This window comes from Rhea pennata, chromosome 16, assembly GCF_028389875.1.
Source record: "Rhea pennata isolate bPtePen1 chromosome 16, bPtePen1.pri, whole genome shotgun sequence".
In the NCBI taxonomy this organism is placed as follows: domain Eukaryota; kingdom Metazoa; phylum Chordata; class Aves; order Rheiformes; family Rheidae; genus Rhea; species Rhea pennata.
In genome coordinates this window covers 2,326,582-2,354,387 of record NC_084678.1, presented here as the reverse complement: position 1 = coordinate 2,354,387, position 27,806 = coordinate 2,326,582, and the positions used below count along the sequence as shown (strand labels likewise).

The window sequence follows — 27,806 nt, the reverse complement described above, 5'->3', positions numbered from 1 at the left end:
AAGGCCCGGCCGCGCGCTCCTCACCCACGCGGCGCTGCCGCAGCGTCCCCGCGCTACCCCCGGCTGGCCCCTCCCTCGGCGCGGCGCCGCCGATTGGCCGGCTGTCAGCGCGTCCGGCGCCGCCGGCCGCGGCCAATGGGCGGGCGGCGCCGCCTATCAATCCGGCGGCGCCAGCCAATGGCGAGGCGCCTCCCCGCCGCCGCCGCGGCGCCCGGCGGAGGGCGCAGCCAATGGGCGGGCGGCGGCGAGGCTCGCGCCGCTTTCGCGGCAAAAAGGATTTGGCGCGCAAAGGCGGCGTGCGGGGCCGGGAGCGGCGGCGAACAATACCCGCGGGCGGCGGCCAGCGCGCGCCGGGGCCGCCGCGCCGCGCCGCGCCGCGCCGAGCATGGGCCGCGCCCCCGCGGGCCGGCCGCGCCCCCGCGCCCGCGCCCTGCCCGCCGCGCCGCCGTGAGGGCCGAGCCCCGCGCCGCGCCGCGCCGCCAGCGATGTGAGCCATGGCGGCGGGCGGCGCGGCGGGGCTGGCGGCGCTGCTGGGCGGCGCCTCCCCGCGCCTCCTCATCGTCTCGGCGGCCGAGGAGCCCCCGGGCGGCGGCCGCCCCGACGCCGACCTCCTGCTCTTCGCCACGCCGCAGCCCGCCCGCCCGGGCGCCGCACCGCGCCGGCCCGCGCTGGGCCGCCCGCCGGTAACCACCGCGGCCGGGGCGCGACGCGACGCGACGGGGCCGGGCGGGGGGCGGCCGCGGGGAGCCCGGGCCCCGCGGCCGTGCTGGGGGCTCTGGCCCGGCCCGGCGCCGAGCTGGGCTACGCCGTGCTCTGCCGTGCTCTGCCGTGCCGTTGCACGCTGTTCCGTGCCGGGCTATGCCTTGCGGGGCTATGCCAAGCAGTGCCAAGATGTATCATGCCAAGCCGTGCCATGCTATGCCGTGCCATGCTATGCCATGCCATGCTTTGCAACGCCTTGCTGCGCTGCACCGTGCCACGCTGTGCCATGCTACAGCGGGCCGCGCCGTACGGAGTGCTCAGTGGCGCGCCGGGCCGGGCCCTGCCACGCAGCACGGCCGCCAAGCAGGGCCCCGCCGGCCGGGCTTGCGTCAGGCCCGGCGGCCCCACTGGGCGCTGCCTGCTCCGGAAGCTGCGCGCCTCCGAGCCCGGCTGCGTTCCTGCCTCCGCTCCTCTGCTGCGCAACTGCTGCACGCCGGGGACTCTCCAGCTTTGGTGTGGGGCGGCAAGGGGCTGCCAGCCTCGGCGTGGATCGGACCCCCGGTGGTCCCTTGGCCGGCTTTGCGCCCGTTGCTGGTAAGCACCTGGCTGCCAGCCCGTCTGCGCCTAGGATCGCGCCGGGAGTGTCACCCTGGGGTGTTTGCACCATCCCTGCAGGCTGGGAGCACCCCGGCGTGAAGCACCCCTCTGCCAGGGCCGGTTCCCGTGTCGCACTCAGGCAGCGTGGGTGCATGTGCCCTCCTCCAGCACAGTCCCCTGCAGCCTTGCTGTTTGCCTGGCTGCTGCCATAGGGCGTCTCGGTCTCCGGGTGGCCCTCCTGGCTCGAGGGACATGAATCAGACCGCAGGGGCACCTGCATGGTCTTACACTGCCCTGTTGTGGGAGCCATGCCGGGGGGAGGCAGCACTCCTGGCCCTGCACCTTGAGGATGCCGGCCGGCTGCAGGGTCTGGTGGTGGGGTGCTGTCACCTGCCTAGGGTGCCCCCAGCCAACACAGTCCCTGCTGGACCCCCGTTGCCCTGGCCTGCGGGGAGGCAGGGGGCTGCACACGCCGAGAGCCTGTCTGTAGGGATGCGGCTGGGCCGGCCAACTGGGAGACGTGCAGGAGGCTCCGCAGCGTCCCGAGCCCTGGTGTCCCAGGCAGGTCCCTGTCAAGGTGCTCGGCTGCTGAGGCTGGGCTGGGACCCCTCTGAGGAGCTGCCCTTCTCTTGTAGGTGAAGAGGAAGCTGAACTTGGAGACGGATCATCAGTACATAGCAGAGAGCCTGCCGACAGCCCGGGGCAAAGCGAGAAACCCTGCTAAAGGTACCGGCCCAAGCTGCGCTGTGGCAGGTGGTCTGAGAGCACTGCCTGATACCGGCCTTTGCCTTCCTCCAGCTGGGCACAGGGTCCACCATCCTTGGGTTTGCACCCACAGCACCCAGGTGGGCTGGACTGGGCCTCTGGCCTTGTCCCCCGCTGCTTCTCTGGGTCACTTTGCAGAGGCTCTTGCTGGGGGCCAGGACATTCCTGGCCTCTTCTCTTTCCGGGCAGTGCCGCTGCCTCCTGGCTCGGCTCCTGCAGGCAGCACACTGCAGGGATCCCCAAGGACTGTCCTGTCCCCGTGCTGGGCACCATGGGGCTTCGTCGCTGCCTGTGGGGACGGAGCCAAGGCTGGCAGCATGGAGCCCGTCCGCACAGGGCAGCAGGCAGATGTGGGCTCAATGCACCTGGCTCCAAGCAGGCTGGAAGCTGCACCCGGTTCTCCACGGGGTGCGCGGTGCGTAGCTGGGCTGGCATGCGTTTGCACAGCCCGACACCGATGAGCGTGGAAAAGCCAGGTGAACTCCTCTACTGTGAGGTCTGTATCTTCCCAGCCATCTCCCACACGACCCATCGCCAAGCCTTAGGAGCAGGCATAAGGATCAAAGTGAAGCAAGCTCTACGGTTGGCCTCACTGATTGTGCTCTGCCTGGCCCCGACTCTGCAGATGGGCTGCTGCAGGCGAGGGCTGCCAAGGGCTGTGCACCGAGGTTGCTGCATTGTGCAGGCTTGAGGAAGGCAGGGGCTGGAGTGGGATGATTTGATGGGAAGATGCATTTTGAGCATGGCTAGGGCATTGCATGGACCTTGGGCTGCTGTGGCTGGGGAGCCCTGGGGGAGCAGATGGTGACAGTGCGGACAGGAGAGGTAGGGCCTTTGAATGTAGGCAGGCCAAGCCAAAACAGGTCCTGTGATGTGCAAGCAGACCCTGATGGATCTGGGTGTGCTAGCAGCGACGAGGAGGACAAGCTGGAGGAGGGCACTCGCCACTGGGCTCCAGGCAAGCCCTGAGCATGTCCTTGGCTGCTTGCAGGGGCAAAGTCTCCTGGGGAGAAGTCTCGTTACGAAACCTCGCTGAACCTCACCACCAAGCGCTTTCTGGAGCTCCTAAGCCAGTCACCTGATGGTGTGGTGGACCTCAACTGGGCAGCCGAGGTCCTGAAGGTGCAGAAGAGGCGCATCTACGACATCACCAATGTCCTGGAGGGCATCCAGCTCATCACCAAGAAGTCCAAGAACAACATCCAGTGGCTGTACGTACCAGGATCGGCTCCTATTGGGCTGGGGCCTGTCTGCATCCTGGGCTAGGGCCGGGGAACGCTCTTGAAGCAACTTGGGCTGGGGTCAGGGTTGGAGCTTGTGGTCTTGCAGACAGGCTGGGAAGTGACTGGGTGGGAGAAGCTCAGAGCAGTTGCACTGCTGCTGGCAGCCACATGCCAAGCATCTGCTCTGGGATTGCGTGGAGGCTCTGTTCTGGCAGGCCACGGCCTTTGGGGAGGGCTGCACATGACCATGGGTGACTTCTGAGCACTGATTTCCCAGTGCTGTCCTCAAAACTCTTGTCTCTGGGCTGGGGCCTTGCAGGCAGTGCTGCCACCCCTGGAAGCTGAGCCAGGCCCCAGGGAGCAAGGTTTGTTTGGGGTTTGATAGCTTAGAGACGTGCCCAGTGCCCGCAGTCCAGGTCTATCCCCTGGTGTGAAATCCTCACAGGGTTAATTTCCTGAGCCTGAGGTAGGACTTGGCGGGGTCCCCAGCTGGGGACACTGCTGGGGGACAGTCCTGGGTGTGGGCATCAGTGAGCCATGGGGTTTGCTGCAGTTGTGTTCCTGGGAGACCCTCCAAGCCTGCTGGTACAGCCAAAGGATGGAGTGGCTCTGGGTTTTCTTGCTTGTCAGTGGGGACAATCCGCTGGCAGAGTCATGGGCATCTTCCAAGCATGCCTTGATGGGTGTACAGAGGGTGGAGGAACCTGTCTGTCCTGCCATGCAAGTGCTGCCTGGGATGCAGCCATGCCAAGGGTGACGGAGGCTCTTGCTCCCTCCAGGGGCAGCCAGGCCACTGTGGGACCCTCCAGCCAGCACCGGGTGCTGGAGAAAGAGCTACGGGACCTGCAGGCAGCTGAGAGGCAGCTGGATGACCTCATCCAGATGTGCACCGTCCAGCTGAGGCTGCTCACGGAGGATCCTGGGAATCAGCAATATCCTTCTCTGTAGTGCAGGCTGTGTGCCAGAGCTGCTGGGGATCCCTGGGCCCTGCAAGGAGTGGTAGCTGGGGAGCAGCTCTCCCTTGCTGGCCCTGAGTTCAGGCCAAAGAGTCTTCCCCAGGTCCCATTGGCTCCTTCCTGAGGTTCACAGCTTGCAGGAAGCATATATGAACTTGGGAGGGGGGCAGTGCTGGAGAATGAGCTCTGCAGCTGGTCCCAGGGGTATCCAAGCCAGGAGGTCTCAGCCTCGCCATGGGTAGCTCTTGGACAAACACAACTCTGAGTCCATCTTCTGAGAATACTGCGTGGCTGTAGGATGCATCTCCAACCTGATAGCCGTGCTTGGTACTATCTGACAGCCCCTGAAACGTGGTGCCAATGCTGCTCCTCACTGGGGCTTTGGACATTGAGTGCTGCATCCCAACCTTTCCTCGCACGGGCTTCTCAGTATCAGCAGTGTCCTACTCTCTGTCTGCACCCAGAACTGCTGCCTCATGGTCGCAGCGAGAGATGGGTCAGACCAGTGTGGCAGGGATGGTGCCTGCTTGGGTTTGGAGGGCTGGGAGATGATGCTGTAGCCCTGACGCCTGCTGTTAACCTGTGGGGGGGGGGGGCCTCTGAGTGCCCTAGGTGTTTTCCTGTCTGTTCCACTGCCTCCAGTGCCCCTGTCAAGTGGCAGCGTCCCACACATCTGCTCCTTGACTGGCCGCACTGCAGCCTATGTGACCTGCCAGGACCTCCGGAGCATTGCGGACCCCTCCGAGCAAATGGTGATGGTTATCAAGGCCCCTCCAGAGACCCAGCTGCAGGTTTCGGACCCTACAGAGGTAAGCCTGGGGCCTCCAGCCCACCGTGCCAGCTCTCAGGGTCTGCAGAGCCCTTGGCCATGGCAAGCTGAGGTGTTTCTGGTGTCCCTGGGGCTTCCTTGTGCTTAATTGCCTCTGTTCTCCCAGGCTTTCCAGGTGTCCGTGAAAAGCACTCAAGGCCCCATTGACGTGTTCCTCTGCCCCGAAGACAGCTCTGGGGTCTGCAGCCCTGTCAAGAGCCCGTTCAAAGCAGCCGCGGAGGAATCGTCCCCCAGCTCTTCGCAGCCCAGAGCCTCCCCACTCCTGCATCCTGCCCAGGACGTGAACATGCCACTGCTGCCTGGCGAGCAAGGTGAGCAGCTGGGGCTGGGCATGCAGCTTGGGGAAGCCAAGGCTGGCTCCAGGGGCCTCAGCGCCTGTGGAGCAGGAGGACAGGAGTGCTGCTGTGACCGTGGAGCGGCCCTGGCTGGGGGCAGCCACTGGCTGTCGCTGCATTTTCAACTCCCCAGGAAGAGCTCAAGCATGCCACAGAGCCCCTTTCCCATCCATACAAGCAGGTGGACAGCAAGCCTGAGCAGTCATGCTGTCCCTGTGCCATCACCTGAGGGTGGGGAAGGGCAGGGGGAGATGCCCAGGCTCTTGGCGCCTCTGCACTGATGTAGCGAGGATCCCACAGGGCAGAGCCTGCTGCTTGCAGGAGGCTGCCGTTCCCCAGTCCATGGGCATGTTATCAGCCCATGCCATGGCAGGTCTTGGCCACGGCGCAGGCGGCGGCAGAGGAGCGCTCCCCTCCCTTGGCTGTGGCAGCTGGGTGCTTCCCACACACTGCTTGCTCTGCAGTCCCCGAGAATGGGAGCCCACCCGGTTCACATCCCTAAGGCAGGCGGTGGGGTGGCAGGCAGAGACCAGAGAGCTCCCGCAAGCGCCTTGGCACATCCAGGCCTGCGGGAACGTGCAGGACGGAGCCGCATATGCTGCGTTTTGCGCCCTGGGGTGGGTGGTGTCCTCAGCTTGGGCCCTGCTCCAGCCTCTATGTCAGTGGGGATTTAGCAGCACCCAGAAATCGTTTGGACACCCAGGGGAGCGCCCTTGCGCTCTCCCGCACGGCCTCGGGGCGCAGGGCCGCAAGCTGGGTGTGCAAGCGTGACGGGGAGCATTGCCCAATTTCAGTATTTTAGCATCGTGCAGCCTTGCAAAAACATCCTGCGTTACGAGCGAAGAAAACTGACCCTTAACGCAGTAACGCTCCCCGCGCTGGGGCGGTCTCGGCCCCTCTGCTCCCCGCTGGCCGGCGCAGAGCGCGGGCGGGCGCGCGGGGCCGTGCGGCGGGGGTCCGGCAGGCTCTCCCTGTCTCCGCAGAGCCCCTGCTGCCCGGCAAGTGCCCCGCGGACGAGGTGAGCCTCTCGCCGCTGGCCTCCATGGATGCTCTCTTGGAGCAGAGCAAGGACGACTTCTCCGGCTTCCTCCCGGACGAGTTCATCAACCTGTCCCCTCCGCAGCCCCAGGATTACCACTTCGGCCTGGAGGAGGGCGAGGGCATCAGCGAACTGTTCGACTGTGACTTCGGGGACTTGGCGCCCTTGGACTTCTGAGGCGCCGCGGCGGCGAGGACGGGCCGGGGGCCGACGGCCCGAGGCGCCCGAGCGGCGTGCGCCGGGCTGAAGCCGCGGCTGGGTTGGGGGCAGGTTGGGGGCCGCGTTTGCACCCCCGGGGCGGCTCCTTGCGCGCGCCCGGCTGCCGCCCCGGCCCCGCTTGGCTCCGGGGGAACGATGTTTCCCGCGTCGGCCCCTGGCATCGGCCCTGCCCGAGGGGCCGGCGAGGGCGGCCGGGCCGGGGCCCCTCGCAGCGCTTTAAGCAGTCCTGTGTATAGATTTGATTAATTTATTATTGTTGTTCCCTGGGGACGGCGTTGAACGTCCTTGGGCGGCCGGGGCGGGGGCCGCGCACCCCGCGGGGCGGCGGGGCGGGAGGCCTGGCGGCGGCGGGGCGGGCGGAGGGGCCGCGGGCCCGTCCTCCCCTCCCTCCTCCCTCCCTCCCTCCTTCCCTCCCCCCGTGGGTTATTTATTTATTATTTATGCGACGCGGAAGCTCTCCCGGAGGGCGGGAGCGCCCGAGGGGAGCCAGAGCCCTCCGGGGCCCTGGCTTTGCTCTTGGTCCAAACCCCAGCGGCTCCAGGCCCCCAAGTGGGCCCCAAAGGGCAAGGCTCTCCTCTCCTGGCCCCATGGCATCGCCCTGGCCCAGCCCTGGGGCTCCTCCACCCCCATGGCGCTGCCCTGGCCTAGCCATGGGGCTCGTGGCCCAGCCGTGGGGCTCCCCAGCCCCTACGGTGTCACCTAGCCGGGCCATGGGGCTCCTCAGCCCAGCTGTGGGGCTAGCAGCCTAGCCATGGGGCTCCCTGGCCCCCATGATGTCACCCCAGCCCAGCTGTGGGGCTCATGGCCTGGCCGTAGGCCTCCCCGACTCTGGGCTGTTGCTCTGGCCAGGCTGTGGGGCTTCCTAGCCTCCACAGCATCGCTGTGGCCTGGCTGTGGGGCTCCCCAGCCCCCATGGCATCCCCATGGCCCAGCTGTGGGGCTTGCAGCCTGGCTGTGGGGCTCCCCAGCCCCCGTGGCCCAGCTGTAGGGCTCATGGCCTGGCTGTAGAGCTCCCCAGCCCCCATGGCATCCCCATGGCCCAGCCGCGGGGCTTGTTGCCCGGCTGTGGGGCCCCCCAGCCCATCTGTGGGGCTCCCCAGCCCCTGTGGCAGCCCCATGGCCCAGCCGTGGGGCTTGTGGCCCAGCTGTGGGGCTCCCCAGCCCTTATGACATCCCCATGGCCCAGCCATGGGGCTCGTGGCCCAGCCATGGGGCTCCCTGGCCTCCACAGTGTCGCCCAGCCCCTGTGGCATCCCCATGGCCCAGCTGTGGGGCTTGTGGCCCGGCTGTGGGGCTGCCGGCCCCCATGGTGTCACCAAGGCCCAGCCGTGGGGCTTGTGGCCCGGCTGTGGGGCTCCCCAGCCCCTGTGGCATCCCCATGGCCCAGCCGTGGGGCTCGATGCCCAGCCGTAGGGCTGCCCAGCCCCTGCGGTGTCACCATGGCCCAGCCGTGGGGCTCGATGCCCAGCCATGGGGCTGCCCAGCCCCTGCGGTGTCACCAAGGCCCAGCCGCAGGGCTCAGCAGAGCGGGCGGCCGCTGGCGCAAGGACCGAACCGCTGTCTCCAGGCTTTCCTCTTCCAGTCTCGGCGCAGCGCTTTGGGCAGCGCTGTCTGCCTGCGGCTCTCTCCTCTCCGGGTCGGCGCAGGGTCCCGCCGGCGGCGGGGGGCCGCACGCCTCCCCCGGCCCGGGAAGCGGGGCGGCGAGCGGCGGGGAGAGGGGGAAAGCGGAGGGCTTCTCCCCCTTGCCGGCGGGCGCGGAGTCGAGCTGGAGACGCGCTGTCACTTACTGCCTTTTAACAAGTTTTGTGTTCTTCCGAGCTTCGTGTTTAATAAAAGTTTCTACTGCCTCCCTGGCCTGCGGTTTGCCAGACGCCCGGAGACGAGGGCAGTCCCCCGCGTGGCTGGGGAAGGTTGCCCGTAGGACTGCTGGGATTTAAGGGGTCGGGGGGAAGCAGCCCGAATTCTCCCCTGCGGAGCTGCAAGCTCTTAGCGGCCTGAGCGCCGCTCAGCCAAATACCTTCGTATTTGGTCCCTTTGCTGGTCCCCTTCCCCGGCCGGCGCGCGGGGCAAAACTGCACCGGGGGAGCCCTGGTTCCGCCGCCGGCCGGGCTGAGGGTGCCGGGCTGAGGGCGCCGTCCCGACCCCCGGTGCGGCGGCAGCCGGCTTCGGCTCCGAGCGCGGGTCTCGCCCCGGGGCCGCTCGTCCTGGGCGAGCTGACGCGTTGAGCTGGTCCAACCAACGTCGCGGTAATTTTTTCAGGCACTGGGGCCTCCACCTGCCCGAGACAGCGGGATGGCTCAGAGCCGCGCTGCTGCTCGCGGCCCAGCTTGGGGCTCCGGCTGCCCCACGTGCGACTCTCCTCGAGCTGGTACTTCACCACCACGTTATGTCTGTTAAGCATGAGCAGGAGCAACAGGAGCGAGCCGGGAGGCGCAGCCGGGCTCGGCGTGCCCGCGCCTGGCACGCGCGGCCAAGGATGGAGCCGGCCGTGCGCAGGGCAGGGTTAGCTATGGGGACAGAAATGCCGGGCTGCGGAGGCCTCTCGGGGCAAAGGCAGCCTCTTTAGAGAAGGATGAGCGTATACCGAACCCCGGCGGCCCGGGGAAGGAAGGAAGCGAGGGCACAGCCTTGCAGACGGCTGCTGATGCGAGCTGCAAACTCTAAGCCGCTACACAGAGCACCTGCAAGAGGCCGCGCGTTCTCTAGCCTGGGGCTAGGGTCTTTAAAACGGCAAAGGAGCCAGAGGCTTGGCATGGTTTTATCTAGGGGGGCCGGTTGCCCCAGGCTGGGACTCGCAGACAGGAAAGCGAGAGCCCCCCCCCCCCCACCCGGGTGCCGTCACGGGGAGCCGAAGCGGAGCTGCCTAGCAGCCCGGGCCCCGGCTGTGGCAGGAGGCAGGGACGTGCCGCCCCGCGCGGGAACGCCGCTTCCTTCCTGGCTTTGTGCAGCCTGCCCCCCCCCCCACACACACACCTCCCGCTGTTTTTGCCTGGCTTCCTGCGTGTCATTTATTTAAAGACTGATAAATATTTCACTCCGGACTGTGTTGCGTAAGCGCTCGGCTCCCGCCCCGCGTTTCGGCCCGCTGGACGCTGCTGCACAGCACGCGGCCGCGCTGCCTGCCGAGGGCAGCCCGCAGCAAAGCCGGCCACCGGGACGCGCTGGAAGCCCAGTGGCTTGGGCCAGCTGGACATTTTTGGTCTTCAACGCATTTCTTGACCATCCACCGCCACTGGCGGGGAAGCTGCCGGCAGCGGCTATTGCAAAAGGGTGTTCCGGGTCCCCAGTGGGGACCAAGCCCAAAGCACTTCAGCAAGCAGAAAAGATGAGCAGCAGTTTAGGGGAGAGATTTTTTAAGCCTGTTTTGGCTTTAAGGGCTTTCCGCCTTCAGGGATGATGCGGAGCCTTACAGGATTCAGCTGGGGTCCCTGTTTCTGCTGCTGAAATGCAGATGAAAAGCAGAAAAGGCAAAGAAGAGGGAGGCGTTAGCGCAAAGAGGATGAAACCAGGAGGAAAGGAGCCACCCTGGCTTTGGAGAAGCAGCAGGAGAGATTGCTCCAGGATAGGAGATACTACTTGCAGCCAGGAGGATGAGCAATCCAGAGCAGCTCGGCCCCATCCCGTCTCCGGCTGACTATTCCTACTGCCTATGCTGTCCCTGGAAAGGACTCCTTGAACATCCTGGCATGACTGTTTGGCTCCAGGAGCCTTTCTCGCAGCTCCCCATGTCCCACAGAGCTTCTTGTTGCACTGCCTGTGCAGGTAGTAATGCACTTTGCCACCAAAATTTAGGACATAAAACTCAGGCGCTAAGCTAGAATTTTGTGGAGGAAAAATATAGAGAGGGAAAGGAGCTGGGAAGGGAATTGAGGAGCCACATGCTGCACGTGACTGGGGGATGAAGCCTGTTTGCAGCGACTGGGCTGCCCGCACGGTGTAACATGTGCTGGTCCCAGAAGCTGACACCCTGCGAGGGGTGCAAGAGCTGAGCAGGGACCTGCAGAAACTAGCCAGGAGGAACCACGGGGAGAGGTGCAAAGCTGGTGCTCTCCCTTTCAGGAGCGGCTGGGAGGTCTCCATCGGGGGATCCCTTCACTTGCATTACAGGATGGAGGTTCCTGGGCAGCCTGGGGCAGAGCCGGCTCTTACGTCGGTGCTCCTGCACTTTAAGGATGCTCTGAAGCAGGGGCTTACCTTGATGTCTACGGAGCTGGGGAGCAGCTGGATGGGGCCCTGGGGACATCAGAGCAGAAATGCTGGCTGATGCCTCAAGGCCCAGGGGGCTTCACCTGAGTCGTCCCAGCACGTGTATCAGAGGCTCCCAAACTGCTCTGTTAGAAAGCATGAAAAGTGGCCAAGAGACTCCATCAGCTTCCACTGGGCAAAAACTTCTGGGGAGGCTGAAGGGGATTTGAGCTTGGTTGTTCACCATGGGCAACGATCAGTCTCCACGACCAGGGTGGGAGTGAAGGTGGTGGAAGGGACTGGTCCCCTGTTCCTATACTGCGGGGCCATACCAAGTACAGCGAAGGGCCTGTCACGCCTTCCTGGATGGAAATCACCCAGCTGCAGGAGTGCAAAAGCTGCTGCCTTTTGCCAGGGATGGCCCCCAAGCTCTGCCCCTGCAGATGGACCAGCACCTTCCTCTTCACGCTGAAGCCAAGGGCATCTCCTGCATAGAAAGGTTGGTTGATACGTCAGTGGGTAACTTTGTTGTACTGGTTTTGGGAAGGAGCCCGTCATCCTCTGCAAATGTTCATCTGCTCCTTTGGGGTCTCCTTGAAAAGGTTTCCCATCAATGTGAAAGCAGGTAAAACAAAAGAGCGACATGTTGTGGGTTATCCTAGGGGAGAGCATTTGATTTCTTTCTCATCAAAGCACAGCAAAAGCCATCAGAGAGACGACGGTCTTGGCCCGACCCAAGTTCAGATCTCCATGCGAGCCAAGAAAAGCCAAGCAAACCACCTCATTTCCAACACACAGCACTGGGCAGCACACCGGCAGCCTCGAGGAGCTGCGCTGGCTCCTCCTCAATGCATCGGGGCGGCGAATAATGTATTGGAGGAAAACTCCCCAGCGCCGCTCGAGCCGCTGCTCAGTGCCAAGGCAAGGCTTTCTGTGGGATGAGGGGTGTGCAGGGCAAGAGGTGTTGGAAAAGACCCCAGGAGCCCAGAGCAGGCAGGATGGGGAGCTTTTTGCTCACTCCCCTTGCTGCTGGCAGCTCTGCCAACCAGCACATAAAAAAGCAGCATGATTCGGGCCTGTTGTCTGAGCGATGGGAAAATGATAGGAAATTTCCTTTTGGTAAAGACTTTTTTTTTTTTTTTTTTTTTTTCCTTCCCTAGCATAGACTCCCCAGTGGAAAAGCTTGGCTGCCAAACCCAGCTCAGAGTAGAAACGTGGCTCCCCATCAACCAGCGTGACCTACCAGCCAAGCCTTCCTCCTCCCACCGGCTGCTGCAGGAAAATTGCATTTTGCCTGCGCTGCAGCAAAGGCTCCTGTAGGTGCCCCGCGGCCGTGCTGGCGAGGAGCACATCTACCCCACCGATGCCAGGGTCGGGGGGACCCGCGCTCAGCTGCGAAGCGCCTTCACCGTTTTGCATGGCTTCCCCTCAGCCCGGTGGACCTTGCTGCGGCCAACTGTGGTGGAGGAGAAGATGCCCTGCTTAAGGCAATGTCTGCTGCCAGTGCCAGTGCAGGGCCTGCAGCTGGCCTCGCGGGAGACTCATGGGGCACCGTGCCAGCCCCGGCTTCTCCCCAGCACTACTCATGGCAGCAGTGAGGGTGCTGCTCGTGGCCCAGGGCAAGGAGAGCATGTGGTGGCATTAGCCCTGGGGTGGCACTGGCAACCCAACTGTGGACCTGCTGCTCCCCTCGCCCAGGGTGAGTGGCATCGTGCCAGCAAAGCGGCCTGGTTCGGCCCGTTCTTGTGGTGGGTCAGGGTGAGCTGTGAGGCTACGCAGCGGTGCAAACGCTCTTTCGGTTTCTCCTGCATGAAAGCAAAGCTGCCTGCATTGACATCAAAGTGGCATTTAGTGCTGTGCTGCCAAACAACCGTAGGGTCCTGTTAAGGGAGGAAGAAAAGCCCAGAGGTGTCCCAGCCCCTTGAAACAAGGATCTGCATGTGGTTTAGCTCCATCACCATGAGTATGAGCAGGGACGAGGCTCCTTCACTGCCGTGGCAATGCAGATGGAGGAGCACATCGCCAGATGGAGGCACTGGCTTCCCCATGCCTAGTCAGGGCAGTATAAAAATAACCCGCTTTGCATCCCGCGGATGATTCATTATGCAGCTGAAGGGCTTCCCTGCTTCTGTTTTGAATCACCGGAGAAAGAACTGGTAATTCATGTAGGAGTTTTTCTCATTTCTGAATATTATGTGTCAAGTTTGGAAAGTGACCCAGGGCTCTGGCTGCTGGATAGTCGTGATTTTGTGTTTTTTATGAGTTATTTGCTGTGCCTTCGGGAGCTAGGCTGCTTTTTCCATCAAGCCAAACAGGCGCGGAGTGCTACGAAGGAGATGCACACCCTGTCCTACCTTGCGGGTCCTTAGCTTTTGTTCACCATCATTTTCTGTTCTCCTGCACGTTCAGTAACCGTGTAGGTAGCCAGGCCTGCTGTGGAGGCATGCTCGCGCAGCCAGGCTGCAGCGGCAGGCTAATGCCTGCAGCGACCGCGAAGAGCTGCAAGGCTGAGCTGTGCCAGAGGAAATGGCTTAACCACAAATACAGAGCAGAGCGAGGCGGGAGCGTGACATCTCCCCACGCTGATCCGCTACGAGGTTTGCACATGGACACATCGGAAGAGCCCCAGGACCTCCCCGGACTGGCTGCACTGGGCGCTGCAGGGACGGGCTGGCAGCTTCTTGAGTACCAGCCTTTAAAGGAGGACGCGGCACAAAGTTTGTCAACATTTGCACTGCCCATGGGCCGTGTGCAGGCAGCGGGGCCCAGCAGAGACCCACAGCTCCCCACGTGCTGACAGTGCCGTCCGCCCACGTGGGCACCCCAGGTCCCAGCCTCCGGACGTGGCTCACCGGTCAGAGCAATAGCCAGCACCGCTGCACTGGGGCTCCCCCAGGGCTGCCAGTTGCTGCAGATCTGCACGCGTGGCTGATTTCTTCTTCATCCATGGAGAAAAGCAGCTGTGTCAAGGTGGGAACTCTAATGGGAAATGGCCGTGGCATGTCTCCCTTTTCCTCTTGAGTCCAACACAGCAGATGAGGCTCCTCTTGCCTCTGTAGTTTCTCCTCACTGCTAGGTTGAGGCAACTCCTCTCTGCAGGTTTTAATGGTGAAGGTTTGCCCTAGTAGAACTGAGCCAGGTTCCCATCCCCGTTTCAGAAGTTTAACAATGTCCTTGCAGATGTTGCCCCCTGGAAGTGGGGTTTGGCACGCTCTGTGCGCAGCCATGCAGCAGGCTAGGGTGCAGGCTCTGGCCAGGCACAGCCCCTGCTTTCTGGCTTGCTTTTGCATCCTGGCACACACTTAAATATTTCAGATTCTGCAAAACCCATGTATTCCTTCCAAAAATAAATAACTTAGGATATCCATGCTCTTCTGGGCGCCCATTGTGCCGGCTGTGTTCCAGTAGCTAAAGGTGTAAAACCCTTCTGGAGCTCTGCTGCCAGGGCAGATTGTGAGCCAGAAGCTGCAGGTGGTGGGAGAAGAGGTTGAGGATGGGCTGGAGAAGGAGCATGTTGGACTTCCTCCTCATTTCCAGCAACCAGCCACCGGCCTCGGGCAGCCCAGGTGTGCCATGCCCATGTGATGAGCCCCATCGTACAGATCCCACCCAGAGGTCCCCTGGCAGCGGAGCAGCAGAAACACAGCCAGCAGCAGCTCACGCCATGTCCCACCCTCTCTTCTTTTGCCAACTGAGGAGCCGCTGGTGAGTGAAAGAGCCAGGAGGAGTGTTAAAGTCAGAAATGGTGGAAGGAGGAACAGCTCGTGGACGCCTGTCTAGCTACTGGGCCTCAGCTGAGCGTTTCATTCTCAAGATGGTCACATTCATCAGCTCCAGTCCTTGGGCACAAGGAGGTTTTCTGACGCCCTCAGGGAGGGAAGGGCCCTGTGCAGCCTGGGCTGGGTGCATGTGCTCCCTTGGGACCTGTGAGTATCACCACCTTCTGCTCCAGGTCGCAGGTGCACTTTTTCCAACTCTCTTCCCTTGCATATAGCAAAAGCAGGAGGGAGATTGTAAAAATAACCATGATACATCCTCACAATCAGTCAGTGCTCTGCTTGCACATGGTTGTCCCTGGGGGTGGAGGAGAGCAAGCAAACTACACGTGCCACAGCTTAATCACGTTGATTTAGAGAAGCGTCTCAGTTCTGAAAGTTAGGTTAGGAGAAGCTGAGCTCAGCAAAATCTGTTGGCTTCAAGAGATCCTTGTGAAGGAAGAGGTAGCATTGACAGAGGCCAGCCAGGCTATGATTTTGCATCCAAATGAAGTCGTTTTGTGGCCCTTTTTGTGGCTCAAATCCTAGGTTACATCTTAGAGAGATGGAAAGAATTCCACCACACCAAAAATTAACTGCAGGGCTACTCTGAGCCATGCAGAATGACAGCAGTGTGAATCTCTGCCTGGGCAGGGCTTCATCTCATGCCTGGGGGGTTGTCAGCTGGTGCTGGACTGTGCTGCATACAGTCCCCAGCCTGCAGATTACTGCTCTCGTGATAGCAGGGCATAGATCAAGCACTCTGCATGTGCCAGGAGTCCTTGCCTTGTCCTTCTCTGCACCAGAATCCTTGCTGCAGGTAGAGCATGTTCCCCACATGCTGGACAGGATGGGATGGAGCTCCTCAAATCCTACCTGAAGCAGCCACTGCTCCCCAGCTGAGATGTGGCCAGCAGTGGGCACTCGCAGAGCTGTAAGGTGCTTCCAGATGCAGTGTGGAAGTTTCGTACCAGTTAGCCCAGGTTGCAGCACACCTAAATCCATCTCCCATTGCAGCTGCCTTTTCTGGGGATGCTCCCAGCCTTCCAGAGGATATTCAGCTGCACTCTGATTTTTGTGGCTGAATTTCTCTGTGCAGGCTTATATGCAAAGGCACTCCAGTAGCAGCCCAATCATAGAGCTGGTGGGACCCCCATGGCTGTGCGGGCTGTCACTTTGCAGGGATGCCCGTCCTGGGCTTGCACATGGGAGTACAGGCCTGGGGGGAACATGCTGAAATCAGCAGGACTCCAGGTGATAACCACTGCTGCTGCTTGCAGGGCTGGAAACTGGGTTTACGTGCAAAGCCTTGCATCCCAAACCAGGTGGGAGGGGAATTCAGCTGCAAAAATTTTTCATGAATATGCATCCTTTGGAGCAGTAATGTGGCTTTACTGCCCAGGCCTTCCAGGACAGGAGGCTGTAAAAAGGTAGACTTTGAAGCCACCGTGGTATTGACACCTACATCCGCAGGGGACAGGAAAGCACAAGCCTGCTTCAGTCTGGTGCATCACAGCCGCATTTGGCAAAGTGTATTTTTTGTTTGTGGGAGATCTTGGAGGACAGTCAGGGATAAAGTCATGGTGCATGTGGCTACTAGCCCTCTCCACAGGTGCAGGCTCCAACTTGCGTGTGCCGGGCAGGGACGGGGCCAGCCTGCCTGCTCCGTAAAGGAGGGGACTCCTCCTCCTCGCCTGCCTGAACTCCCGTGACAACTGGCTTGGGGTAGGAAGGGGGGTTTATGCCTGCTCAGGCTGTTGGGGACCAGCACAGTAGATGTGATCCCTTTGTGCCAGGGCTGAATCCGTGCGCTCGGCGCTGGGGGCTGGCGAGAGGCGGCGTGATCCGAGCCACGTGCTGGGAGCCGGCTGCCTGTCACTATGGACACGGAGGAGCTCCATCAGGCTGCGAGCCATTGCCAGGCAACACGGGGAAGTCACCTGAAATGGCCCCTCCTGGCAGGGGACGATTCCTGGGGGCTCCAGCGCCCGCTGGAGACATTGGCCAGCGAGGCAAAGCCGGCTCACCCACGCTCAGCGCAGGGCTCGCCCCCGATCGCTGGGTCATCCCTGCTAGGGAGCGGGCAGAGCCCTCCGCACCCCAGCCACTGCTGTGACGAGGGGCAAGCTTCTGGCTTCCTCGGGGCCCCTGAAATGGGAATTGTGCCTAAGTCTTTATTAAAAATATAACGTGTTAGCACCTACTCAGCCTTGAGTTGAGAACTGCATATGGTGAGCCGAATTCGCTCCTGTCCCTGCGTGTCCCATGTTTCACAGGCAATCTGGAGTGTTTCCACTGGATGCAAAGTTGGAGGTAGTCTTGGAAAATGAACAAATCTAGAGCCTGCTCTCTTCTAACACAGCAGAATAAGGACCTTGTGGAATGCAAAGCTCAAGATTTTAGCTAGGATGACTGGCAGAAAGACACCTGCACGGTTGCTCCTGGGAAAAAATTTGATCATGGTTGACTGAGCTTCTGCTGCTGTTGTCAAAACAGAGCAAATGCTTTCAATTTAACGAGTAAAAGCTCCAAACTTATTTCCTGGATTTTCTGTAGCTCCCCATAAACCACACAGCTACTTCTTTCAGGGTGGCACTAAAACCAGTGATGCTTCCTCCTGTCACATCAGGTTTGGAGACGGTTGGTTGAGGAGAAAAAGCTTCTTGGGCTCCAGTTAGGTGCCAGCTTCCCCTCTTGGCTTTCATGCATTGGCCCATGGCCTGGGCAGACCTGGCTGCTCTGCCCTTGGGCTGGAGCGTTTAGATGTTTGCTCATCACGATGCTGTGGGTTTTGAGCGCTTGTGCATTATGATAACGGGAGCTCAGAGGTTGCCTCTGCCCCCTTTCTGCGGCGTATCAAGAACATTGGGGTCAGTAGGAAGCCCTCCTGAGCGGGCACTGAACCTGCTGTCAGTGCTTCCAGGCAAGCTCCGAATTGTTTTAAATCTGTGGCAGGAGGCCAGGCAAGGAGGTGAGCTCTCGGCAGAGGCTCTGCAGTGGTGCAGCAAGAGAGGGCTCTTTACCTAGGTCCCTTGTCAGAGCAAGATGAACGTGCCTGGCTTTCTGGGGCTGCTGCTGCACGGGGCGAACTCCAGGCAAATGTCATGCCCAGGCTGGCCCTTCACTGCTGCCTCCTCCAAGGTTAAGGGCAGCTTGAAGGATCTAGAGACCCTGGCTGAAGCAAAAGCACCAAAGGACCATTGCTGCCCCACTGGCCTCCAGTGACCTCAAAGTAGGAGGTGGGACACCAGGCTGAGTCCCCACAGCAAGCCCTGCTTACTGTGGCCCTGCTCTGGCCTTGGTGCCCACTCCTCTGCCAGCATCTAGGCTGATGGGGCAGCAATGAGGGCCAATTAGGGCCACACTGAGGCCAACCACAACCACACTGGGATCATCCAGGGATGCACTGAAGCCAATTGCAGCCACAGCAGGACCACCCAGGGCTTCACTGAGGCAGACTTGGGCAACCAGGGCTACCCCAGGCCTGACCATGACCACCATAGGACCACCCAGGGCCAGTAGGAGCCACAGTAGGATGACAGGGAGATGCATTGGAGCTAATCACAATCACAGTGGGACCACTCAGGGGCCAACCAGCATTACTCCAAGGCCAACAGTGACCACAGCAGGACCACTCAGCACTGCCTTGGGGCCAGCTGGAGCAACCAGTCACCTTGATGCCAACAGCAATCACGAGAGGACCAGCCATGACCCCACACTGAGGCCCACTGGGCAGACTGGGGTCAACCACGACCACCCAGGGCTGCAATGCAACCAGAGCAACCCTGTGGCCAGCAGTGACCACAGTGATACCACCCGGGGCTGCACTGGGGCCAACAGGGCCCACGCCAGGATCAAGGGACTCAAGTGGGTCTGTGCTGGATCCACGTGGGGCCACGCCAGGGCTGCCAAGCGGGCGCGCGCGTGCAGCCTAACCACCCCCACGGCGCGCGGGGCCCGCCGCACCCACGGCCGCGGGTGGTACCGCCGCCGGCCCCCAACGGCGGGGCAGGCCCCGCCCCGGCCGCCCTCCGCCAATGACAGGCGTGGTGCCCGGGTGCCAATCACCGCGCGCGGCCAATCGGGACGCCGCGGGGGCGGGCACTCGGCACGGGCAAAGCTGCCCGGCGGCGGCGGCTGCGGCGGCGGCGGCGACGCGTGTCGTCCCGTCCCGTCGCGTCCCGTCCCGTCGCGTCCCGCCCGGCGCCGCTCCGCGATGGCGTGCGCGGAGCTGCTGGCGATGTGCCTGCTGTCGGCGAAGCGCGGCCCCGCGCCGCGCCGCGAGCCGCTGCCCATCTTCCACGACGTGAGTACCGCGGCGGCGCGCTGCGCGGAGCCGCGCGGGGCCCTCGGGCTGCCCCGCGCCGGGCGCCGGCCCCGTGTCCTCGCGGCTGCCCGCGGACAAGGTCCCCGCGTCCCCGCCGCTGCCGCCGGCTGCGAGCGAAGAGGCGGTCGGGCTCGGCGGCAGCGGGCACTGCGCTCGTCCCCGTCCCCGCACCCGGGCCTGGCCGGGTTAGCCACCACGCCCCGTGTCCCTGCGTGGGCGCGTGGGCAGCCGTGGGTAAAGCGCTGTGGGCGTGTTACTGAAGGGAAGGGCAAAGCGGCTCGTAAGCGTTTACTTCAACAGGAGAAAAAAGGAAAAAAAACCCAACCCTGCTTTATTTGCTGCGCTGGGTATGTCTGACAGATGTTTTATTTGGCTGCAGCCAGTGAGCGGCAGGCAGGGTTCCTGCCGGCGCAGCCCCCTCTGCCACCCCGGGGTCCACCTGGGGTGCCCCGACGCCGCAGAGTCGGGCTTCAGGCACCGCGTCGTGACCGTGGTGCGCGTGGCGAAGAGCAGCTGGCATTTGCTGGCCCAGGGCGAGGAAGTGCCGCTTCCTGCCGGGCGGACAGAGCCCCGTTTTCTTCGGGGAGCGGCTCGGAAGCGGGAACGCCAGCGAGGAGCGGCACTGCAGCCCCCGGCACGCTGCTGCGGTGCCAAACCCTCTTGGCAAAACGCAGTGTCCCCCTGCGTGGGGGCGCGGGAGCAGGCGAGCGGCGCCCGTCCGCGGTCGGGACGGGAAGGCTGCTTCACGCAGCACCGACAGGGAGGAATTAAATCACAGCATCCCTCTCCCTCCGAAGCATTATAACGATTTGCAGCCCCGGAAAGCTGTTGGGGACAGCACCCAGCTGTGGCTTACTCTGGTCATTAAAGCACCGTTGGGACAGCAGTGCAACTCTCAAGCGTGACGGAGCTGGAGCGGGGGAAGTCTGGCTGCAGACAGCTCCTGCGCGTGAGCCTGTGGGACCAAAATATCCTTCTGCTGATGTGCGCTGAGTGGGTGATAAGCGGGGGCAAATACCCCCTGGTGTAAGGTATGCCTTAGAGCCATGTCAAATCCTTAGTCATCTCTGAACACAGCAGCTAAGTTGAAAACGGACATTTGTGCTGAGAGCTGGGAAAGGACCTTAAAGAGGCAGGTATCTAGATCGTAGATTGGAAGCATCACCTATCTAGATCCTAAATCAAAAGCATCAGGCACCCAAATCATTCGGGCCACTCAGGTGTGGATTTACCATGGAGGGGCTGGTGCCAGCGACTCGTAGTCTGCAGGCTCCTGTGCCGTGATGGCTTCGTGCTTGGTTTCGGTGAGCTGTCAAGGACAGGCATAGGTGCTGGAGAGATACAGTCGCAGGCATCGGGCTGCTCGGATGGGCGCAGTCCTTTTCTGTCCGTGCAGGATCCTGACGAGCAAACGGAATGAAAGAACTGAGTTAGCACTGCCAATGTGTGTGTAGCTGTGCAAGTGAAGACCTGGCCCTGTCACGCAGTGTGAGAGTGTCACAGGCCAGTGCTTTAGTCCCAAAATCATGAATCAAGCTATAAATCGTGGTGTGTTTAAAAAAACCCTAAACCTTGTGTCTTTTTTTATATTATGTTCTGAACTATCATCCTCTGCGAGGCTAGAAATACCCCTCCAGTGATACCCCCCCCCCCCTTATTTTATTGGAAGCTGGCTGTCATGATTCCTGGAGCAGGAGATTTATGTCTCACAGCACGAGACTCCCTGGAAAGCTACACAGGTACTGTGCAGCACCTCAGATGGTGCGGGTCGGACAGGCAGAATGTGCCCTTTGCCTGCTGAATCCCCGTCCCACCTGCTCTTAACGCCCTGGGAGTTCGGGAAGGAAGATGCTATTTGCTGAGGTTGTGAGAGCAGTCGGGCGCTGTGGAGGCTGTGGATGGCTCATGGGAATTGAAAGTCCAGCTGATGGCTGTACTTTGGTTTCACTAGACAGGTCCTGGCAGTTGACATGACAGCTCCCGGCATGCGGTGTCCTCTCAAGACCTGCTGCAAGGGTGCTCCTGTCAAGACAAAGCTCCGTGGGCTGGAGCTGGGGCTGCGCAGGAGGCAGCACCTCTCCCCAAGGGCGCTATTTTCTGCATTTTAGATGCAGCCCTGTGGATCTAGCAGGGCTCCCAGGTGGGCGCCTGTTACTTGTTACAGGTGGCTTGTAGGGCAAATAGCGTAGCCTAGGGCAGAGCCCACATCCCGTGTTTTGTGTGGAATAGTGACTATGCATGGCCTCACTGCAATGACCGTGTTGTTGGAGTGAAACCCGGACCCTTATCCATGCCAAGCGCTACTGCCTGTGAGCGAGGGAGTCTCCTTGTGTTAAGAGCCAGTGCCCACCTTGTGCATCTGCACTCCTGCAGTCAGGAAAGGGGCCAAGGTAGCTGCTTTTGCTGCTTTTCTGCTTTTAAACATCAATGAATATTCTTGTTCTGGGTGGAAACAAAGATGGCTGTTGGAGGCACTGAGAATGTGGCAGATCCTAGCACGGGGTGCTTCAGCAGGAGACTGCTGCAGAGGGATAAATCAGAAATGTTCTTCTGTCCTTCCTTCCTTCTTTTGCTGCTGCTGGCCATGTTTTCTGAGCTGTGGTTGCCTGGGTTGGGCAACCTCAATATCTCCTCCTCCCTTGGTCTGTCATGTGGAGATTGGCAACCAGAGCTTGCCCTCTGTTTCATCCAGCACCACCTGGGTGTAGTCTGGTCCTGGCTTGGATGTAGGTTGCCCAACAAAACCAGGGAGATGTGTGAGGAGATGTTGCCCTTGCCACTGTAACAGGACAGGGGCAACATCTCCTCATGCATCTCCCTGGCTTAGTTGAGGAGAAAACAAGTGATGGCTGATGGATCAAATTGTTTTGGCTCCCCAACACTTGGGCAGCCAAGGATGGTGTCGGCCATCATCTTTGGGCAGGCAGAGAGGGGTGCATGTTGCCTGGAGGTGGAGAGTGGGAGATCTTGGGCAGCGCGATAGGGAGATAGGGAGGTGGATCCTGGAAGAATCTGAGGAAGGATTGTGCACTTGGGGCCCTCAAACAACAACCTCTGCTTCCACTCATTAAAAGCATTTGTGCAGTGAGTTTGTGGGCCTCACGCAGCTCTCAGCAGAATGAGCCTTTCAGAACTCCAAGGCCTCCTGGGATGGCATCCCATATGTCACCAAGGAATAGCTGGGAAGTTCATCTCCTCTCTCCTTGAGGTGGTTCTTGCAGCTTACAGCTGGAGTGAGCGGGGTAGCTTTCTCCCCATGGAAGGATTTCAGATGGTAGGGCTCTCCAGCCAACATCGTTAACTGCACTAATTACTTGGCTGATGGAACATAGGCTGGAGGAGGAGTTTGTTAGTGACAGCTGTATCCCAGCTCAGTTCCTTCGGGCACTCTCTCTGTCCCAGATCTTTCCCTCCGAGTAACATTAACACAATTAAAATGTAAAGTGTTAACAGTGCTACTAGCGATGCTCTCTGTGTACCAGCTGCTGTCTGGGTTCTTGCAGCTTCCCTGCCTCTTTCCCATGGGTCCGTTTGCTCCTGGGTCAGCTCCAGAGCATGGCAAAATGATTTTAACATCTTCCCTTTCAGATCTCAGGAACTGGCCGGCTTCCAACTCACTTCATGAAGTTTGGCTGTGAGAGCTACCTCCTTCTGCACAGAGGCAAGCTCCGAGACTGTCTCGCAGGCTTCAGAAAGCAACGACTGGCTGAGACAGGAGCACATTAATGTGTCACAGATTACAGGCATCTCCTCTGTTTTGGGCATCTCCAAGTGCTTTACAGAGATGGGCTTGTTTTTCCCCTGAGGGCTGTGGAGGTGCTGCTGTGGAAGTACATGACTCTCTGGGTGCTGGGGAGCGTGGTAGCTGGTGCCACCTGTAGCTAGTGGTATCTGTCAAGGAACAGAGAACCCTGGGCTGGAAGAAAGGGCTGGCAGCAGAGGAGGTGAGGGCTGGCAGCAGAGGAGGTGATGTTAGCTGGAGGTATCAGAGGCCTGAAAGCAGCACAGGTAGGTTGACTTCTGAGTATGTGGGGTGGAGAGAGCACCTGGGCAGCTCATGCATTTTCTCCACACAGAGATGGAAAGAAAAAGAGGATAGAGAAGGAACAGAGGGACAGAAGAGACCAGATGAGAAGGAGAAAAGCATAGGAGAAGATTTAAGCGAGAGAGTCAATCTCCATGCATTGGGCAAGAGCCCCAGGACCCCTTCCCAGAGACTGATCCCCTCAGCTGTGGTGGTCAGACCGCAGGAGGTCAGACCCATACTGGTCCAGGCCGGGTTCTGTCTTTCTCTGGGCTCTCCCTGGGTGAAGTCAGGTTGTACGGGGACCCTTTCACCTCCTGGGCCTTCCTGGTGTGCCAGAAGTGAGAACAAAACCTTGGCATCCAAGACACGGCGAGGATGTTCCTGCCATGGCCCAGCAGCCTCTGGACACCAGGCAAAAGAAATCTAGGCTTCTGTCCCTAAGTGAAGTCACTAAGAAAGAAGATCTGTGCAGATGCTGGCGGCACCTCGGCTGGTTCTGGCTGCCTCCCTGATGAAAGCACGAAGTGCCAGTATTTCAATTCAGCATTTTATAGCTAGGTATTTTGGCCTGATAGGAGTGAGGGCATGGTGATCCCAGCAAAAATGCAAGCGTCCGAGCTGGCAGGGATGACCCAGCCATCAGGGATGAACCAGCTGAGCTCTGCGTGGGGGCGGGCGAGCAGGCTTTGCTCTGCCAGCACTGCAACAGCCAAGCATGCCACCTTCGGTGGGCGCAAACTGCTCAGATGCTGTCCTGCACTCCAATTTGCAGCCCTGCTCGTTCCTTTTTGAGGGAGGTCTTCCTCCTGTGCCGGAGATCTCCCACCCCCTTTCTGGCTCCAGCTGCCCAGCGCAAGGGGAGCAGGTTGCTCTCCTCCAAGCTGAAGCAGGCACTTCCTCGCCCAGAAGCTGCACAGCAGGGAGAGCCGGGTCGTGCCGCACCGGCTCCAATGAGATAGGTCACTTTTCCTGGCCTTTTTGCCATGGCTGGAAGTTGCCCACGGTTAGGAGAGGTGCAGAGGAGAGTTTCACCTGCAATGCTTGGATACAGGCGCTATGTGAACTGCAGTGTTGCTCCTGCACTCGTTCTTCCTGCAAATGTCTCCAGCCTCTGGGAGATTCATCCCTCAGATCTGTGGCTTTGGGCTTTCTTGTTCCCTTTCCCGTGAAGGAGAAGTTTGGGAAAGCTGCTTTAACGGCCAGTCTTGAGGCTTGGCAACAGTCCCGGTTCTTCCAGGACCTGGGCAGTCCCGCTTGGCCCCAGCTGGAGCTGGGCAGCCAATGCTGGCCCAGGTCCCTGGTGTCCTCAGCAGGGCAGGGGCAGCGGGAGAGCCCCGCAGCGCCGAGCCAGCCGTGCTCCCATCTCTCCCCCGTGGGCTGCGTGCCGCTTCCCTGCAGCGGACTGACAGGCACGGTGTCCTCAGGGCGGCTATGCCGACCCCGGCAGCCAGGGTATCTCTGGTGCCCAGAAGCCACGTTTGCGGCGTGGGAGCCACACTACCTGCTGTGGCTGCAAATGCACCTTCACCCCGGGGACGCTGTGGTCGCCCCGCGGAGCAGGGCAGCGGCTCTGTGCTGCAGTGGGGTCTTGCTGTGTGCACGGGAGATGTTGGCGTTGTCTGGCACGCGGCACCTTGTAGCGGCGTAGCCGCTCACTGAGGCAGCCCTCTGCCGAGCCACGGTGGGCTGAGGACGAGCTGGCCACCCGCGGCGTGGAGCGTGGAGCATGGAGCCTCGCCGCGCCATCCCGGTGCTCCCGCTGCCACGGGCAGTGCCGAGAGGGAGTCTCGTCCTGCAGGGCTCTTACAGCTCCCCTTCCCGTGGGCCTGTGAAGCACCGTATTTATTTCTTTTGCACTTCAAACAGCTCTCATGCGTGCATTGGCAGGGCTCTTCTAACATGCTGGTGGAGCGGAGGCCCTTCTGGGCGAGGGAGGAGGGTTAGCTCTGTTTGCTGGGGCTTATGCCGAGCCCAGGGCAGGCTCACTCCAGATTTGGGAGCTACAGCCTTCCTGACCCCATGGGATCCTCCCCAAACTGCACCTCTGCCTTTTAGCCCCCAGTCAGATCCTGCTGCCCACAGCCAGCCCAGGTGAGCTCATCCTGCCCGGGGAGCACCCAGGTGTGGAGCCAGCTTGCGCTCTGATCCTGTCCGCTGTTCTGCCACTGCTTGTTCAGGGCTTAGACGAAGCAGGAGAGAAGCGGATGAAGGGCCTGCTCCCTCCCTGCCCAGGGCTGCTGTGAGAGCTTCGATTGCTGCAAGAGCATGAGAAGACTTCAGGGCAGTGCTAATGACAGTCCTTATTATTTGCAGATTTTGTCCCAGAGGGGTCTCGTGGTGGCAGATGGTCAGCGCACCTACAGGTCACAAGAGGCCATGCTGCCTCTCCATTCCCCTCTCTTCCTCTTCTTTCAGAGCCTTCATCACTGGCTGTGGTCTGTGTGGAGGTAAGAATCTGGCGTATCTTGAGCTTGAGGGCTCTGCCAGTTCCCCTGATGACTCCATCCAAGGAGGAGCCTTCACACCTACTGGGTTTCATCCACAGGCCCCCGGGCACAGAGTGGTGGCTGGATAGCCAAAACCTAATTGATACCCTATGGAGCTTTGGGTGCTGAGCACATCATGTTGTCTCCTCTCTCCTTGCAACACCGGCTCTGTTGGTTGCTTGGTTTTATTCTCACCACTCTTCCAAAAGCTGAGCAGGAGCAGACGAAGGGTATTTCATCTGCTCTGTCTCACCAGAGAGGAGGTGTTGCCTTTGAAGAGCCTCATTCTCAGAATACAATTCCCATTTCTTTAATATCCATCTCAAGAGGCGGTAATTCCTGAGAGTTACTCTGCTCTGGACAGCCTGGTAAGTGTCTCACAGGAGGATGTGTGCTATGAGCAGCAATGCCTTGCTCTACCCTGTGTACACTAGCATCTGCCTTTGGGCAAGAGGCAGCCAGGTCTCTGGCAGCTTCTGACACCTTCAAATCCAAGTTGCCCTCTACCATTCTCCTCTGGGAAAGTACTTTTCTGCATCTGGTCATCTAATGGAGAGAGGAAGTTCTCTGGCCCCAGTGGGTAAGTTTCCTAAAAAGCTGAGCCCAAGTGGCAGCCCTGTGCCTTACCATGTGCTCCTTCCTGCTGTCCTAAACCACCTCCTGTCCTTCTGGGAATGGGAAATGTTTGGGCTCACTTGAATCCGTGCTTCATAAAGGCTGGGGTGACACTTGACAGCATGCAAGGTACGTGGTGAGCTAGCCAGTCTCCGTGGCGGTCAGTGGTATTTTGGAGTCAGGTGGGAAGCATGGTGACAGAAATGCCACTGCATGAGCCATATATCCCTCCGATGCCTCCAGAGCCATGGAGGGCTCTGTAGAACTGGACTTTCCCCTGGATGGGAAAGGTTTACGTGCTGCTGGAGTCTGTTTGCAGCTTGCTGCTGGGGACTCTCCTCTCCCAGGCTCCTGCATCCAAGTGCAAATGAGTCACTGCTGGTGTTCCCTAGTGCCACCTTTGTCCCCGGATCCCTGGGGACGCTGTGGGAGGACCTGCTCCCCCAGGCCCTGGGGAGGAGCCCTTGGAGCAGGCTCCAACTACAAAGGAAGGAGATTGCATCCGGAGCAGATGCAGCCTGGCAGGCAGGGGTTGTCACCGGGTGCTGTGTTCAAGGCAGGGATGTGGTGGAGCGGCACAGCCGGGTGGGACCCACTTGCGCTCTGGCCAGGGGATAGCCACTTCGTCCCCATACAGCCTCTGCAGTTGTGTAACCCTGATGCTCTCAGAGCCCTAATGAAAGCAGATGCACAAGCAGACCCTTTTGCCTGGAGAAAGTTTTGCTTTAAAACCTGGGGAAATCCCCAGCGGGTGAAAACTGCACGTTTCTGTACCTAGTTGGTAGCTGTAAAGCTCCAAAGTGCATCCAGTGAGTCCTAATGGATGCTCAAAGAGTGCCTTGGTATATCTTCATGCAAGAACTGCAGCCTCGTCCAGCCAGAAGCCTGTATCCGATAAGTGCTATTACCTAATGCGGGTCGGCTCAGGGCAGGCTTCGGCCCCTTCAGTGGCTTGGTGGGGGGTTGCCCTGCTCAGAAGAGCATTCCTTTGGAGAGGCATCCCTGCTCCTGTGAGCTGGCCCTGGGGAAGGACCAAGGAGTACCCTACTGGGACCAGCATCAGAAAAGCCTCTGCCCGGTTGCAAAGCAGCAGCTTCTTTGGGAATGAGCAGCAGAGATTTCTCCAGGGAGCTGTTCCAGCTGATTTTTGCCTCCAAGCAGTAAATTGGTAATTAGCAGTCTCTGGCCCATAGAAGGGGGCATTTGTAGGGACCCCTCTTCCAAACTGTGGTGGTTCGGGGCTCAGCAGAGGCCATAGTGCTGCTTGTGCCAGCAAAATATTGTCACTGCAACTGCAGTTTCAGCCTGGCAGCTGGATCAGACCCCAGGCAGGTACCTCTGAATGCCCCAGGTGATGAGGGTTGCAGCAACACTGGCTGGACACGGCCGCCCGCACGCAGTGTCTGCGGCTGGGGCTGTAGCCGGACGGTAGCTGGCTCAGGTTGGCTGCAGTCCAGTAGCGCAAGGTTCAGCATGTTGCTGGTGGTGACAGAGGTCTAGAGAAGTAACTTCCCTTCTCAGCAGTATTTTTACCTTTTCTGCCAACCCTGCTAACACCGATCTGTTCACAGCCCTCCTGCCTTGGCTGCGCCTACAGGATACGGTGTGTTAGTTCTGACATCAAGGGTATGATGTTCAGAAGCATTTGCATGACTGTACAGACTTGGCCAGGTGTCAGCTTGTAACCCTGCAAAAAGTGCAGCGAAACTACCAATGAGCAGTGCAGGAATGGGGCTGGGGGCAGAG

The 27,806-nt window shown here is 60.5% G+C and overlaps 2 protein-coding genes across 3 annotated transcripts in view; both read left to right on the top strand.

The window, feature by feature from the left end:
- The first annotated feature begins 494 nt into the window (after nt 1-494).
- E2F1 (E2F transcription factor 1) lies at nt 495-6,927 on the top strand. Its single transcript, XM_062589530.1, has 7 exons — nt 495-683; nt 1,935-2,025; nt 3,056-3,275; nt 4,067-4,219; nt 4,938-5,052; nt 5,179-5,383; nt 6,391-6,927. Exons 1-7 carry the CDS (start codon nt 495-497, stop codon nt 6,621-6,623), a joined length of 1,206 nt encoding a protein of 401 aa, XP_062445514.1. The 3' UTR covers nt 6,624-6,927.
- An 11,863-nt stretch (nt 6,928-18,790) lies between these two features.
- Nucleotides 18,791-27,806, top strand: part of NECAB3 (N-terminal EF-hand calcium binding protein 3) — a 50,378-nt gene continuing 41,362 nt past the window's right edge. For both annotated transcript variants that reach the window (XM_062588855.1, XM_062588856.1), the window contains exon 1: nt 18,791-18,911. In XM_062588855.1, coding sequence (XP_062444839.1) covers nt 18,822-18,911 — 90 coding nt within the window. In that variant the 5' untranslated portion in view covers nt 18,791-18,821. The remainder of the gene's footprint in view (nt 18,912-27,806) is intronic.

Excerpts from the sequence above, each read along its gene's own strand:
- E2F1 (XM_062589530.1), top strand. The coding sequence starts at position 495 with ATGGCGGCGGGCGGCGCGGCGGGGCTGGCGGCGCTGCTGGGCGGCGCC. Across the intron at positions 684-1,934 it reads CCGCGCTGGGCCGCCCGCCG|GTGAAGAGGAAGCTGAACTT; the intron begins GTAACCACCGCG and ends CTTCTCTTGTAG. Across the intron at positions 5,384-6,390 it reads ACTGCTGCCTGGCGAGCAAG|AGCCCCTGCTGCCCGGCAAG; the intron begins GTGAGCAGCTGG and ends CTGTCTCCGCAG.